This window comes from Eretmochelys imbricata, chromosome 5 (assembly GCF_965152235.1).
Source record: "Eretmochelys imbricata isolate rEreImb1 chromosome 5, rEreImb1.hap1, whole genome shotgun sequence".
NCBI lineage: Eukaryota > Metazoa > Chordata > Testudines > Cheloniidae > Eretmochelys > Eretmochelys imbricata.
The window spans coordinates 122,271,173-122,285,059 of record NC_135576.1 but is presented as its reverse complement, the minus strand read 5'-3'; the positions used below and the strand labels follow the sequence as shown (position 1 = coordinate 122,285,059).

General features: G+C 44.8%; 1 protein-coding gene across 1 annotated transcript in view; it reads right to left on the bottom strand.

Moving 5' to 3' along the window:
* Positions 1-9,746, bottom strand: part of PLPPR1 (phospholipid phosphatase related 1) — a 110,997-nt gene extending 101,251 nt beyond the window's left edge. Inside the window, exon 1 of the mRNA XM_077816492.1 lies at positions 9,684-9,746. Within this exon, the coding sequence (XP_077672618.1) occupies positions 9,684-9,746 (63 nt within the window). The remainder of the gene's footprint in view (positions 1-9,683) is intronic.
* Between the last annotated feature and the right edge of the window lie 4,141 nt (positions 9,747-13,887).

The following is a 13,887-nucleotide window of genomic DNA, read 5'->3' as shown; positions in this document are numbered from 1 at the left end:
TTGGGAGGTGGAGGGGAGTTGAGCATAGTTCGTTGGTTTCACTCAGATTCCATTTTCATTTTGCCATTTAGCTCCAAGGAAATTCAGCAGCACCAAAGACCAACTCTCTGTGCAACTAGTTAGGGCTGTATCCTGCTTGAAGGGGAGATGGGTATTATAGCAAAAGTACAAATGGCATCAATGGAAGATGAGTGTACTGATCGACGATAGGACACAGCATAGGTCTTTTGTATTTTACCTGTTTTCATACTGTAATAGATTGTGAAAGTGAGACATTCATTTAGATCTATGGGGCATTCAACTCTGATCTGCAATGTAATCAACTGAATTAAATGATACAGTACAATGTACACCACTATGGACCAGACTGTGCTTGGATCAGACGCCTACACAGGGCCATAAAGGTGAAGTAAGAATCCCCCTTAAACTCCTGAATGGGCTACTAGGACCTTGGGTTCAGGCACGCAGGATAAGGAAGATCTGCAAGCCTACTATTCCCTCCATTCCAAGCAGGAAGATGGGTCGAGCCTGGCTCTGCACCCGCAACGCACCAGGCAGGGCTTGCGGGAGAGGTGTTGCAATTTGCTCTCATAGGCCAATAACTCCCAGAGTAAGAAGAAGCAAGGAGGGAGCTGTGCCTTCCAGAAGCACAATCCCTTCCCTGCCCTATGCCTGGGACAGCACAGACATGGCATTGTCCCACACACAGGGTGTGGGACAAAGCTGCAACCTTAGTTACATTGTGTTCTGCTGGATTTTCCCTTTGTCTAGTTCTGAAATCAGGATGAATAACCTGTTGGCTTTTTATCCTGAACTCTTATTTGTCGTACTAGCCTGCAGGCACTATTTTTATTTTAGTTATACTGGTGTAAAACTAAAACCAGGAAACGTAAGGAACATTTGCCCTAACGAAACAGGGATCCCATAAGGTCAAATATGATTTAGTACAAGTGAACGTTTGGATCAGACGAGCTGCATGACTGTCTTCCTCTTTTGCTACATCTTTCAGCAGCTCGCATCAGCTTGGAAAAAAAAAATCTCCTGCAAAATCCTCTCGATTCTATGCAGAGCACTATACATTGAGTTGTCAAGAAGACACAGTTTCTGCTCACTAGCAAAAGCTTTCCTGGAGGCAAAACTCAAAAGGCTTTGCACAAAGAAGTAGGCTCTTCAAATTGCAGAGTTTGAAGGCTGTCTAACCCACTAAGCTTTGATGGTGCTGTTGCTTGTTCCAGTCCGTCCCTACAGCACTCCCGTCATCCGTGATTACTATTCACCAGAGCAAAGAACACCACAGCACATATTGTACACATCAGAGTCACTCAAATTAGATACCTCTCTGTAATCTGTGATCAGATGGAGACATTTCCATTTAAAAGGTGTGCAGGAAAATTGCTTTTATAACACAAAGCGCTTTAGAGCCTGTCCATCATCATGTTTGTACACAATGGTTCAAGTTCTGCCCTCAAGCGTACATACGGAGCCCCACTGAAGTCAGTGGGGTTGTACGTGTCTTACTGGGGGCATGTTGTTTTCTCATGGTACAAACACATCTCTGTCTTGATGTTTGTAGCAAACTAGCACACTGGAACTAGCTTTCTAATTTCTTTACACAACAGTCAAAACATTGCAAGATTCAGTATATTTATACAGGCCTCGTTCCTACAAACAAATACACACATGAACAGGCCCATTGGAAACAACGGAGCAACTCACAGGTATAAAGTTACTCATGGGAGAGTCTTCAGAATCAGGGGCCTATAGTCAATAAGTATGTGTTTGTTTTGTACAATGCTGGAAAATATGGCTATAAATATCACACATTTCAAAACAAAGAGGAGAATGAACACTGGTTTAAACGAAGCATGTTAAAAATGAGATGTTACCGAATAATATGAAAAATAGACAAGTGATTACAGCAGATGCATAGAGGCCCTATTATGCTAAGTTTTATGCATATATATATATAGAAAGAGGCAGTCTTGCCCAAAAGAGATTACAATTTAAATAGGCAAGACAAACAAAGGGTGAGGGGAAAACAGAGGCACAGAGAGGGGAAGTGGCTTGCCCAAGGTCACAAGGAAAGCCAGGGAACAGAACTCAGGTCCTTCAGAATATTAGTCCCGATAGCCCCACTTTTTCTCAGTGTAGTGGGCTGTAGCCCACAAAAGCTTATGACCACATAAATTTGTTAGTCCCTAAGGTGCCACAAGGACTCCTCGGTTTTTTCTGCCTACAAAGTGACCCCTAGTCAACAAACAGCCTCAAATCAAAACTGATGTCCCCTGTTCAATAATTCCGTCCACATGTACCATAACTGACCTATGAAAATTCTGGGTACAAAACATACCTCCAGCTAATCGGGGCGCTACTTTTCTCTACTGCAATCTCCGCACCCACCATCCTTTTAACACAATCAACCAGCTCTGATTGGGTGGGATGATTTCAAGCCATGTTTGGCTGTGTGTGCAGTTCATCAGGACTAAAGGCGCAGTCCTACAGGGATGCAGACAACGCTAGCGAGCGAGCAGCACTGAACCGTCAGTAGGGCTGCTTAGCACAGCTCCATCAAAGAGAGGACTTTGTGCTCGTACTCCCCCTCGTAGCTGGGCCCTCCCCCTGCTGACAGCCACTCCAGCCCTGCAGCAGTCTGCTGCTTCTTGTGGCTCAGCCCTCCGTCCAGGTCACATTTAGTCTCAACCCACCCAGGGTCACAATGTACCACCCTAATCAATGTTCAGCAAGACATGGTTGATCAATCCATCATCTGATGCCCCTCCTATGTGCTTCTGTTCAGAATACCCTGTCCCAGGGCTTCTTTCCTAGAGACCCCTGATCCATTCCTCCTTCAGAACACCAACCCTCAGGGCTGCCTCCTTGGCGTCTTGCCCCTTGACCCAGGATCATCACAGCAGCTCATTCCTCTCCTTTAGCCCTTCCATATCTTTGCTGCTCCTTGCCCTTTTGCCAGAGCTGCCTTCTCAGGAGGGGAATCCCCAAACCTACTCTCCCCCGAGGCCTCAACACCAGGATTCCTAACCCCCTAGTCTCCTCCCACCAACTGAGCTCTCTCAGCTCACTGGGGTCCAATCATTACCCGAGGCCACCTGATCTTCAGCTGAAGAGGATCAGTTGGGAGGGCAGATGATCCCCACAGGCAAGGCTGAGCCTGACTCCCCTACAAGGAACAGCCAGCCTGTGGCAAGTGCTTTGGTACTCATGACCTGATAGTATGAGGAGGAGTACACCCTACAGGGCAGTGTTTCAGTCATGACCCTGTGACCAGCATAAGTCATGAGACATGGACGTTAGGGACAGTTTTCTTAAAACCCACACACACTCTGCCAACAGCAGATCTTAAGCACACCCAATACCTCTTAAGTGTTTCCTACATGGTGCAGGACATGCTGCATCTCTTCCCCATTTTTCAAGTTGTCCCAAGGTCTCTTATTGCCTTTCCAAAGTCCTGCTGGGCTCTGAGTGGCTGCTGAACCAGGGGGCAGCTGTGGCAATGTGTGTCCAGAGAAGCAGCCGGACTCAACTCCCGCCCCCCACGCCCCTCTGGGTGCCTGGGCTGGGGAATATGGAGAGCGACGACTGGGAGGTGTTACTGAGGGGCCCAGGCTTCTGCCTCAGGGGAAGATGCTGATGCTGGAGCCCTGCTAATTGGAAGAGAGATTTGCCCTGGTGCTGGCAAGAGCAGGGCCCCTGGACCCCTGATCCCAACAACCAAAATCCCTGCCCCTGGACCACTTCATCCCTGCTCACAGAATCATTGTTTAGCTTCAGTATAATAAGTTCCAGAATATTTGTATTCTTGTATTTATTTTTTTTTTCAAATAAAACAGTTTGTTCAACAAAAAATGTGTCCCCCACATTATGCAGTGCATCAGATGGGGAGGGCTCTGAGTAACTAGGGAGAATTCTTTCCCAGGTGTCTGGCTGGTGGGTCTTGCCCACATGCTCAGGGTCTAGCTGATCACCCTAACTGGAGTTAGGAAGGAATTTCCCCCCAAGTCAGACTGGCAGAGACCCTGGGTTTTTTTCCGCCTTCCTCTGCATCATGGGGCACAGGTCACGTGCTTGTTTGAGCTAGAGTCAATGGTGGATTCTTTGTAATTTAAAGTCTTTAAATCATGATATGAGCACTTCAGTAACTCAGCCAGTGGTTAGGGGTCTATTACAGGAGTGGGTGGGTGAGGTTCTGTGGTCTGCAATGCGCAGAAGGTCAGAGTAGATGGCCATGATGGTCCCTTCTGGCCATAAAGTCTGAGTCCCTCAGTTCAAGGTGTGTTGTCCTTCATTTTGAGGGTCACAGTCCCCCATTTCAGAGTCCAGAGGTTGAGACATATGAACACACCCGAGTAGCCAACAGTCTTGGCTTACAATAGGAGTAATTGGAAATCCTAAAAATAGCGGCTATACACCGTTTGCATTCACTATAATACATGTAAGGCTGTGGCCAATGCACAGACCTTATCTCCAGCCCCACACACTTTGCCTCCCTCCTTACAGAGCTCCTTTCAAACCCAGTAGACCATTGTGCACATATCCCTCTGGAAGCTCCTGAGCAAATAAACCCTACTGCGTTGGGTCTCTGCATTTCTGTTAGCAGCCTTCAATAGTTTGCAGGACCAAGGCCCATGAGCTGTACAGTCAGATCCTCATCTCACCACAAACTGCATACCAGCGCTGTGTGACAAAACTGGTTTTAAACCCACCTTTGCACTGCCCTGCTCTTGTTGCAGGCTCTGTGCACCGTCTGTCCCCCCAGTGCTGGATTACAGCATCCTGGGGGCTACTCTAATTTACACTGGCGGGAACCAGCCCCAGGAGTCCTGTATTAGCAAGCAACATAGAAAACCTGAGACAGATTACGTATTCCTTATCTTTGTTAAATAAATATTGATCAGTACCATCAAGATTTGCATACATAAGAAGAGTGAACACTCCTCTCTATTTCCCATATCCTTTGAGTATGTATATAACATAACATCTAATATAATAAATAATCATGGCAGTTCCTGTCATATAATATTTGGAGATATAAGCTGCACTGCATGTCAAAATATAATGGCATCTGATACAACACAATAAAAAGGAATGATCAAGACAATTGCCTTGAATATTTTAGACACAGACATATATTTGATAAGTGACTGAGAATTATTTTAATTAAGTCTTCTTTAGCCTTGAATGTGACATAGCTTTTCTAATTAGGGACTGAAATTTTGATTTAACATTTCTGTCATTACAGATTAGATGTTGCATGTTACCTCTTTATTTAAATGTCCACAATCTGAATGTATAAAGGAATTTGGAAAAGTCAGCCCCGGGGGAAAGTCCTTACAATGAGCCATTCACCTTCAGGTCAGGTTTTATAATAACTAACTGCCAAGATAAGTGAGCTGAGTGGAGAAAAATAAGATTAAGAAAGTGATGTTGAAAATGGAAGTCTGAATAACCATCGGAATTATAAAAACTATCAAATATCAGCATAAGCAGGATGATTTTTAAATATCAAAACTGTGTGTCTAATACTTTCATATTCAGTCTTGAGCTCGTCCAAACCTGAGAGCATTGTAGCTGGTATTGTAGAGCAGAATCATAGAATCACAGCTGGAAGGGACTGTGATGGGGCTTGTGGGGGGACTCAGTGGAGCAGGGAGGGCCTGGGTCCCCCCACCCGGCCGCCACCCTTCCCAGGGTGGTGGCCCACTCCCCTAACAGGCCACTAGGTCACGCAGCCCCACAGAAGGGGCAGTGATACTGACTCAGGTCATTAGGCCATGCAGCCCCAAGAGAGGGCGACCTTACTGAGTCTGACCATTGGGCCACATAGCTCTGAGAGCGGCCCTGAGAGAGGGCAGCCCTACTGACTCTTCCAACTAGGCCATATTGCCTTGCTGAGCCAGGCGGCCACACTGACTCTAACCACTCTGACCAAACCGGGAAGCCATGTTGACTTAGGCCACTGGGTCCCACAGTTCTGTGGGAAGGGGCTGTTACCCTGACTCTGGCCTTTGGGCTACACAACCTTGAGACAGCGAGAGCGGCCATAGTGATTTTATCATTAGTCCACATACCCCCAAAACAAGGGGTGATCCTAAGGACGTGACTGTGGGGAAGTAATTACCCCGCCCCGCCTCAAAAGGGGACAGGGCGCACTTGTCTCATGACAGGGACTTTAAGGGGTTATCAAGCCCAGCCCCCTGCACTGAGGCAAGACCAAGTTTCATTGTGAGCAAAAATGTACTGGCATGAAATTTTGGTGCTCAGCTCAGTCAGGAATTGAAAAATAAGTTTTAGGGCAAAGTGCTTAAACTTTATCAGTGAGTGGACAAAACCTTATTAGGAAGATCAGTGAGAGAGGCAATGGGATCCAGTGGACAGGCCTCTGAATTAGGACCTAGGAAACCTGGGTTCTCTTCCTGGCTCTGCCACTGAGCTGATGTGTAACCTTGGGCAAATTGTTTAATCTCTCTGAGCCTCTGTTTTCCCTTCCCTGCATCTGTCTTGCCTATTTAAACTGTAAGCTCTCCCAAGCAGGGGCTGTCTCTTACTGAGTCTGTGCAGCACCTAACACACTGAGGCCTCAATTTCAGTTGGGGGCTCTAGGTTCAACATAGAATCATAGATTAGGGTTGGAAGAGACCTCAGGAGGTCATTTAGTCCAACCTCCTGCTCAAAGCAGGACCAACCCCAACTAAATCATCCCAGCCAGGGTTTTCTCAAGCCGGGCCTTAAAAACCTCTAAGGATGGAGATTCCACCACCTCCCTAGGTAACCTAGGAATATCAATGATGATCATACAGATTGTGGGCCATCTCTCCTCTCATTTGTCATCACATAACACCACTGTTTTACTAGAAATTGCTAAACATGGAAAAGAACGATTAGGAAATCACACAATATGTTTCTAGCTGTCCTCAGTGTGACTTAGCAGCTGGAAACAAGCAGGAGGAGAAGCCCCATGTAATCAGCCAGCTCTCCTTGGGTCACCAGGAAATGCTGAGAATCACTGGTTCAGGGCTATCATCAAATTACTGACATGGGGCCCAGTGCTACAAAGATTAATTAGTATAGAGCTTACCATGAAGAGCAGTAGTGGCTTCTCAGAGTGAGTGGGCTGCTGTCCATCAGCTCTGCCGTCCCAGTGGGAAATCAAATTTTAAGAGCTGGTTAGATCTATACTACGTGGGATAAACATAAATAGCCTACAGAGTCCAATTCCGCTGCGCTGGACACGAACAATCCACATCACTTTTCCAGAAAGGCAAACAGTAACATGAGTAAAAGATGTAGCGCAGTGAATGGGAAGAGCTGGCATTAGGCAATGCCAGCACAGGGAACATCCATTTTAACACCGGTTCTCTGTCTTTGCATCTGTTTCTTAAGAAAAATGGACTGTTGTCATCACGTCTAGCATGCCAAAGGACAGGGGAAGTATGCTCAGGCAGTGAGCAACGATCTTCCCTTCCTCCTGGCACTTGATTTACTTTTACGTTCACGTCAGCCTTGTCTATAGGCCAATTTATAACTCTGTTGACCCCGCTACCCTCAGACTCATCGTTCACAGATTAGAGGGCTAAAAATCTTCAGAGATGATTCAGGCTATAAATTTGAAAGATCTTATTTCTCACCTTTCTGGTATTTCTGATGCCCATTTGGGAAAAAATGTGGTTTGGGGGATGAATGAAATAACGATGTATGGATTTCTGTCCTTTCCTGTTTTTGAGGTTACCTAAGCAATTTGGTCTGGTTTCCCCAGGAGACAGAGACCTCTATTCCTTGAAAATGTGGGTATTATGTCAGTGATAAATCCCCAAGGACAACCGTAAGACACAACTGAGAGTCAGTTGCCTTAAACCACTCACTAGCTATAGCTTTCTGCTATGACTCCACCTCTTGAGATGCACTATGCTGTTTCTACAATGGTTTTGCAATATTTCCCCATAACAATTGGTTAATCAGCCCTGGCCCATGTGATTATGTCCCACACCTATACAGCTAGTACCTTCTTCAGCCAGTCAGATTTCTGATTATGATAGCGGCTAACCAAAGCTCATTCAAGGCAATAGGAAGACTCTCTTTGACTTCAGTGGGCTTTAGCTCAGGCCCATACAGAAACTGATCGCACTCTCAGGGCACACCTCTGTGAAACAGAAGGTGGGGAGTGGGTGCAGAGAAGCTCTCCCTTAGCGGGAGCGAACACAGTCCGGGATGTGTGAGGCCAAGAGAGGTACCTGTTACAATCACATGCTCTAGCTCCCTTTGTAGAGGTTACTATCCTTGCATTAAGAGAGCAAGCCTCCTTGTTTGCATGGGGCCTCAGACAAACTCCATATCCAGCCAACAAAGGCCCTGGTTCCATGCAATGGAAGGTCCTTCCATTGACTGCAGTGGGAGCTGGATCAGGCCCACAGAACACAAAGACCAAGACTGTGACTAGGCCTTCTAGCCCTTTCCAGTGGGTTCTTCTTGTGCCCTACTCCCTCACTCCTGCTCCTGTGACCCTCACAGACCTAGTCACAATCTGGCCCACAATGTTAATTTTACAATTCAGGACTAAGGGACAACAACATGTGTGGGGGTATGGATTACACAGCATAGGTGGATGCCTATGACTCCTTAATAGTATAGCTCTCCCCAGACAAACTTTTAACAAAAGTTTCCTTGAAAAATAACCCAAATCCAGATCCTCAGGTTGAGATGTGACCTACTTCCTAGTAGGGAGAGAGAACAAGAGGTTTTGGTATTTATTTATTTTGATCATAACAGGAAACAAACTCACTAGAGTGAATAAACGACCAATAAAGAACCTGCCAGGCTGATAAAAGAAAAGCAACTCCATACCCAGCAAACAAAGGCCCTGGTTGTTGGATCCCGTACTTAAATTAAGTGAGCATTCACTCACATTACTTCAACATTAGTTAACTCACAATGTTGTATCATCTGACTCCACCACCATGTTTCAACAGTAGAAGCATCTCACTAGATTCCCACTAGACCATTCACCTGAGTGAATGCTCACCGACTGCAGTATGTGTTGAACAACCGGCCCCTCAGTCTATAAGCTGGGCTAGGCTGAGAATTAGTTCACACCCCCGAGCAAGGGCTGGTGCCTATGTTGCATCAACCTGGGGTAGCTCTAGGGACTTTATGCCTCAGAGACACCCATATAAATAACAATCATTCTTCCCTCCCTTTCTTCTTGCTCCAGAAGGCAGTGGCCACTTACAGCAGTAAATGATGACACCCCCTCCTAGCTCAGCTATGCTAGCCAGTGAGTTGGGCAGGGAGAGCCAACACTCCCTCTCGTCCCTATTCCCCTGCTCCAGGGATGGACTAATTGAGACTGCAGCACCCGCTCATTCTTCTGCACCTGGATCTGAAGTCTGACAAACCTATATAGGGCTGTAAGGGAGGGATGGGGGAATCTGCTTACGCCCCATTGTGTGATTGTAATGTGAGACCAGTCTGGCCCTGATGCCATGTTACATAAGCAAGCTGTGTTCATGTGTGATATACAATCCTTGTCACCTTGTCATTTCTTTATCAAAACAGGATGCATTTCACAACTGCTGACTTGCTACTCTTCATTCTTACAGAGTTCAGCTGTTTTGTCCCAGCTTCATCACAGCATGACACAAACTTCTGCAGCATCTGTGCAGTGCACTCACCTCGACGAAGATGAAACATGGGATGATGGAATAACTTCGCTGGGTGTTGTTTCCTAAAGCCATTTCTCATCACACCTCTTGGGAAAGCACTGTCCAAAACTTTACCAGACTGAAAGACAGACAAATATGTACAGTAAGTTACATTGGACTGAAAGTTCTTCATTTAATTCAGCTTGGAGAATATCACGGCAAGCTCATGTAGCAAGCAGAGAAAAAGAGGAACAATATTAAGTGCTAGATTGTAGTTTTACAACCTGTCTAGTGTCTTGTTGCATAGCCCCTGGAGCAGCCTCAGAGGTGAGAGTGTGACTCAGACAGAGGTCACCAGGTTTAGGGTGGTGCAGATTATATGTCCCATTGAGCAAGAAGGAAGCAGAATCAAAATCTCAATCACAATTTGATTCCTTCTCTGCTTCTGGACCAGTGCAACCATGCACTGCTCCTTAACTCAGAGCAGATTACAAGATCATAATCCAGCGCAGAAGTGATTGTACTGCCCACATCATAAATGGTTTAAATCAATTGTGTTTTATGCTAAATAAATGATGAAATCATACTTTAAAATAAGACGGGTTTACAGTGACATGAAAGCCACTCTGTGGATGATCAAAAGATTTATCTGGGCAAATGTGTCCAATTTAACATGCCAGGACAGCTTACGTAGGCAAAACTATTGACTTCAGTGGGAATAAGTACCACACGATTGGTAGTGAAGGATTGGGCCCTTTCTGTAAAGTACTTTTGGCCCAACGTTAATTAGTAGTTTAAACCACAAAACCCCTTCCTGCTAAGCATTACTTTGAGATGCTGACTACTGTAATTTTAATTGAACATAACCTGGTAACAATCTGCACTGAAACGTTCAATCTCTTTGCTGTACACAATGTGTGGAGAACAGAACTCTAATGGGAGATTTAACTGGAGGTGTGCCAAGAGAGACTTAAAATTGCTTTAGAGATCAGCACTAGGCAGTGGTATAAACCAAAGGAAAAACCACAGTCGCCAGAAAGCTGCCCAGTACCCTACCACGCACACTCACACAGGACAATGCAAGGGAAATGAGAGGAATGGAAACTCTAACCTCATTAAGAAACAGCCAGGGTGCCATGGGGCACAATCCCACTCTCAGCACTCTGAACCCTAAAGAAGCTCTTCCATTTGAATTCCCAGTTGCTGGGGCACTGTGGGTTTTGGCAAGGCATGTATGGGGGTAATGGCTGGTTAAAGTAGCATCAAATTCTGGCAAATTTTCATAGGATGATGCCACTTCACTTGCACAGAGACTTGCTCCACATGGCCTGTCTCCTTTGAGAGGGGGATGGAAAGGCACTAGGATGGGGAGTTGATATCATCATGGCTCCTAAGAACTCCTAACTAAAGAGGGATGAAATTTTTTGACTAAAACTTTTTCCAGCAAACAATGCAGATTCAGTAATGCTGAAAAAATTCATGCATTCACATCAATTCCACAAAACTGATTCAGTCAACTCCGCCCCCCCTTCAAAACATTTCAATTTTTCAAATCAAAACGTTTCCATTTTTCTATTTAATGTAACTTTGTTTTGCAATTTCTTTTAATTTTTTTTAAAGTACAATAATGCCAAAATCAAAATGAAACGTGTGATTTGACCCAAAACAATTTTATTTTTCAGTTTGTCAGAAAATTTCATCTTCAGTTTGAGCTGCAACAATTTTATTTTCTCGTTTTATATTTTGGAATTGCCAGCAAACAACAACAACAAAATCCATATTTCACCTAGCTCTGCTCCTAACTGGGCAGGCGTACATGAGTGATTTCTGTTCTAAATGGCTTTTGGGAGTGTTTAATGGGATGATAGGTTAAGGAAGAATTCTTACTGAATTACAAGAATTGGGCACATCATTACTACTGAAATCCTGTCAGCACCTTTCTAGCAATTACCATGTTTAAGGATGGCATTAATACTGTTCCCCTGGCCAGTGCAGCCAGAGCATAGTAATAACTGGATTTTGTCAATCCAGTGCCCTGTGACTTAACACCATGCCTTCGATTCCATAGGTATATTATGGAAAACAGTAAGGAGTTGGGTGTTTTAAACTGAAGTAGTGTGCTGTGAGACATTTAATTAGGTTCAGAAGAATCTGGATCACGTGTGTTAAGAAACTGAATAGATTATAGCAAGGAAGCTGAAGGTCCTTTGTAGCACCATTGCTCTGCCTAATTGAATGTTGCGGCCCTTGCAACTATGTCATAAATATGTAGAGTTTATGACTGTTCTTGCAAATTTACTGTTCACCATCAGTGAGTCTGTTACTACAATAATTTGCCTATGGAAAAGAAATGTATTTTATGGGCCAGATTATCTCCTGCATTCTAGCCATTTAATGTTGTCCTGGAAGCTCAAAGAGGCAAAAAAGCAGCCAATCTGAGAATTCCCTCCCTATGGGGGACCTCTCAGCTGGCACAGAGCTGGCATAGCCAGCCTTTTCGCCATTCCTCTACATTTGGCTCAGACGAAGGGGGCAGGACAGTGGTAGGGTGGGTTATGACTGGAATATGCTGCACTCGGTCTGTCCTCAGATGACACATGATTCCTTGGAGGCAATTGTCAGCTAGCATAGACTGCTCCAGCCTATGCTGTGATCAGAGATGGCACAGATCAGCCCAAGGAATCAGGAAGCTAGAACTAGATATTGGCACAGAGAGAATTTGGGCCTATATCTGTGCATCTCTCTTCCTCCTGAGGAAAGCTTCTCTCTACAAACGATAGCGGATACCTTAATTAGCATCTAATGTCACCATCTCCATTTTTTATCGTCATTTTGTCCTGATTGTTAACTAGGAAAAGCTTGTTTAGATACTACTAGCTCTGACCTTTTAATCTGGGAGCATGAACACTGCAATGTGAGGTGACTTGGTCAGACCTACATGAAGGGAATATTAATATTACCCATCATGAGAGGTGCTTCTACTCTTTAAACAAGGTAGTGTAGTTGAATAATACAAAGGTTCTGAATTAATTAGCATTAGTTAGTTCTCATCTTGCCTAATTCCCCCCACATACATTTTCAGAAAGCCCTTCAACTGCAGTGTGGGAGGTTATTGTCTAGCATCTCCTGGGAAAACAGGCAGAGTCCTGGAATATATATATGAGCGAACTGAAAATTAACTAAACGGCAGTCAGAGAAAAGAGAACCATGAAGGCAAACACCTCAGGCTGAAAAGATTTTATTACCACAGGGATCTGTCATGGCCGGGGGGGGGGGAGGTGGGGGGGAGGAGGGAGGAAGTCAAGAAGGAAAGAAGAAGAGAAAATTCTAATAAATGGAACACTGCAGGTTATGCCCAGCAGAAGGATTTTTAAAAGACACAGTCAAGTGTTTTCTCAAGTCTTCTACTTTAGCACATGACATAGCATGAGAGACTTGGCTGTAAGGAAAGACTACAAGAGCTGACCCAGTATATTTCTAGAGTAGCGGACAAAATAAGCGCCGATGGCTGCTGTGTGTTCACCAAGGCTTAAATCAACCAATCACCAGTTCACACTTTAGGAGGCTTTGATTATCCATAATTTTTTTTTCACTTACAGCCTGTGTAGCCCAGATTGAATATTTCGGCTTTCCTTGCAGTCTTATAAAATGTTTTATATATTTCTGTTAGGAAAATAGTGTGCTGTTTGTTACAGGTGCTGGATAGTGAAATCCTCTATCCACAGAACAGGTGCTCCGGCCCTAGGTTCTTATGCTAGGCTCATCACTGAAATAGCTGAGCATAGCATCTACTTGGTGCCGATCAGTGTGCCTCAACCCTGAAATGTAGTGGTTATCTATAGGGGTGAGATGCTGGTAGGGCCCCTGTCCTGAAACTGGTCCATGCAGGCGAAACCTTGTTTCTCTGCAGAGTCCCATTGACTTCACTGCTGGGACCTAAGTCTGTGCTCATTCAGCTCCAGATATTTTACTGGGATTGGCAACAATGGTGCAAATCAGTGCTGTTCTGGGTTTTTTTCCTTCCTGTGTGCTTATTTGTAAATTGGTCTAATTTTGGAGTCAACTCCTGTACAGCTTGGTTGGTAATCTGCTTTAAATGATAACCTGTTTTCTCTCAGCCATGGTTTTGTTTACAGTCCACACCTTTTGCAGCTCCTCTTTCATTCCAACAAGAATCATTTTGGATAATGAAACAGACCCAATTCCTAACTGCACATGTTGAATCCACATTTCC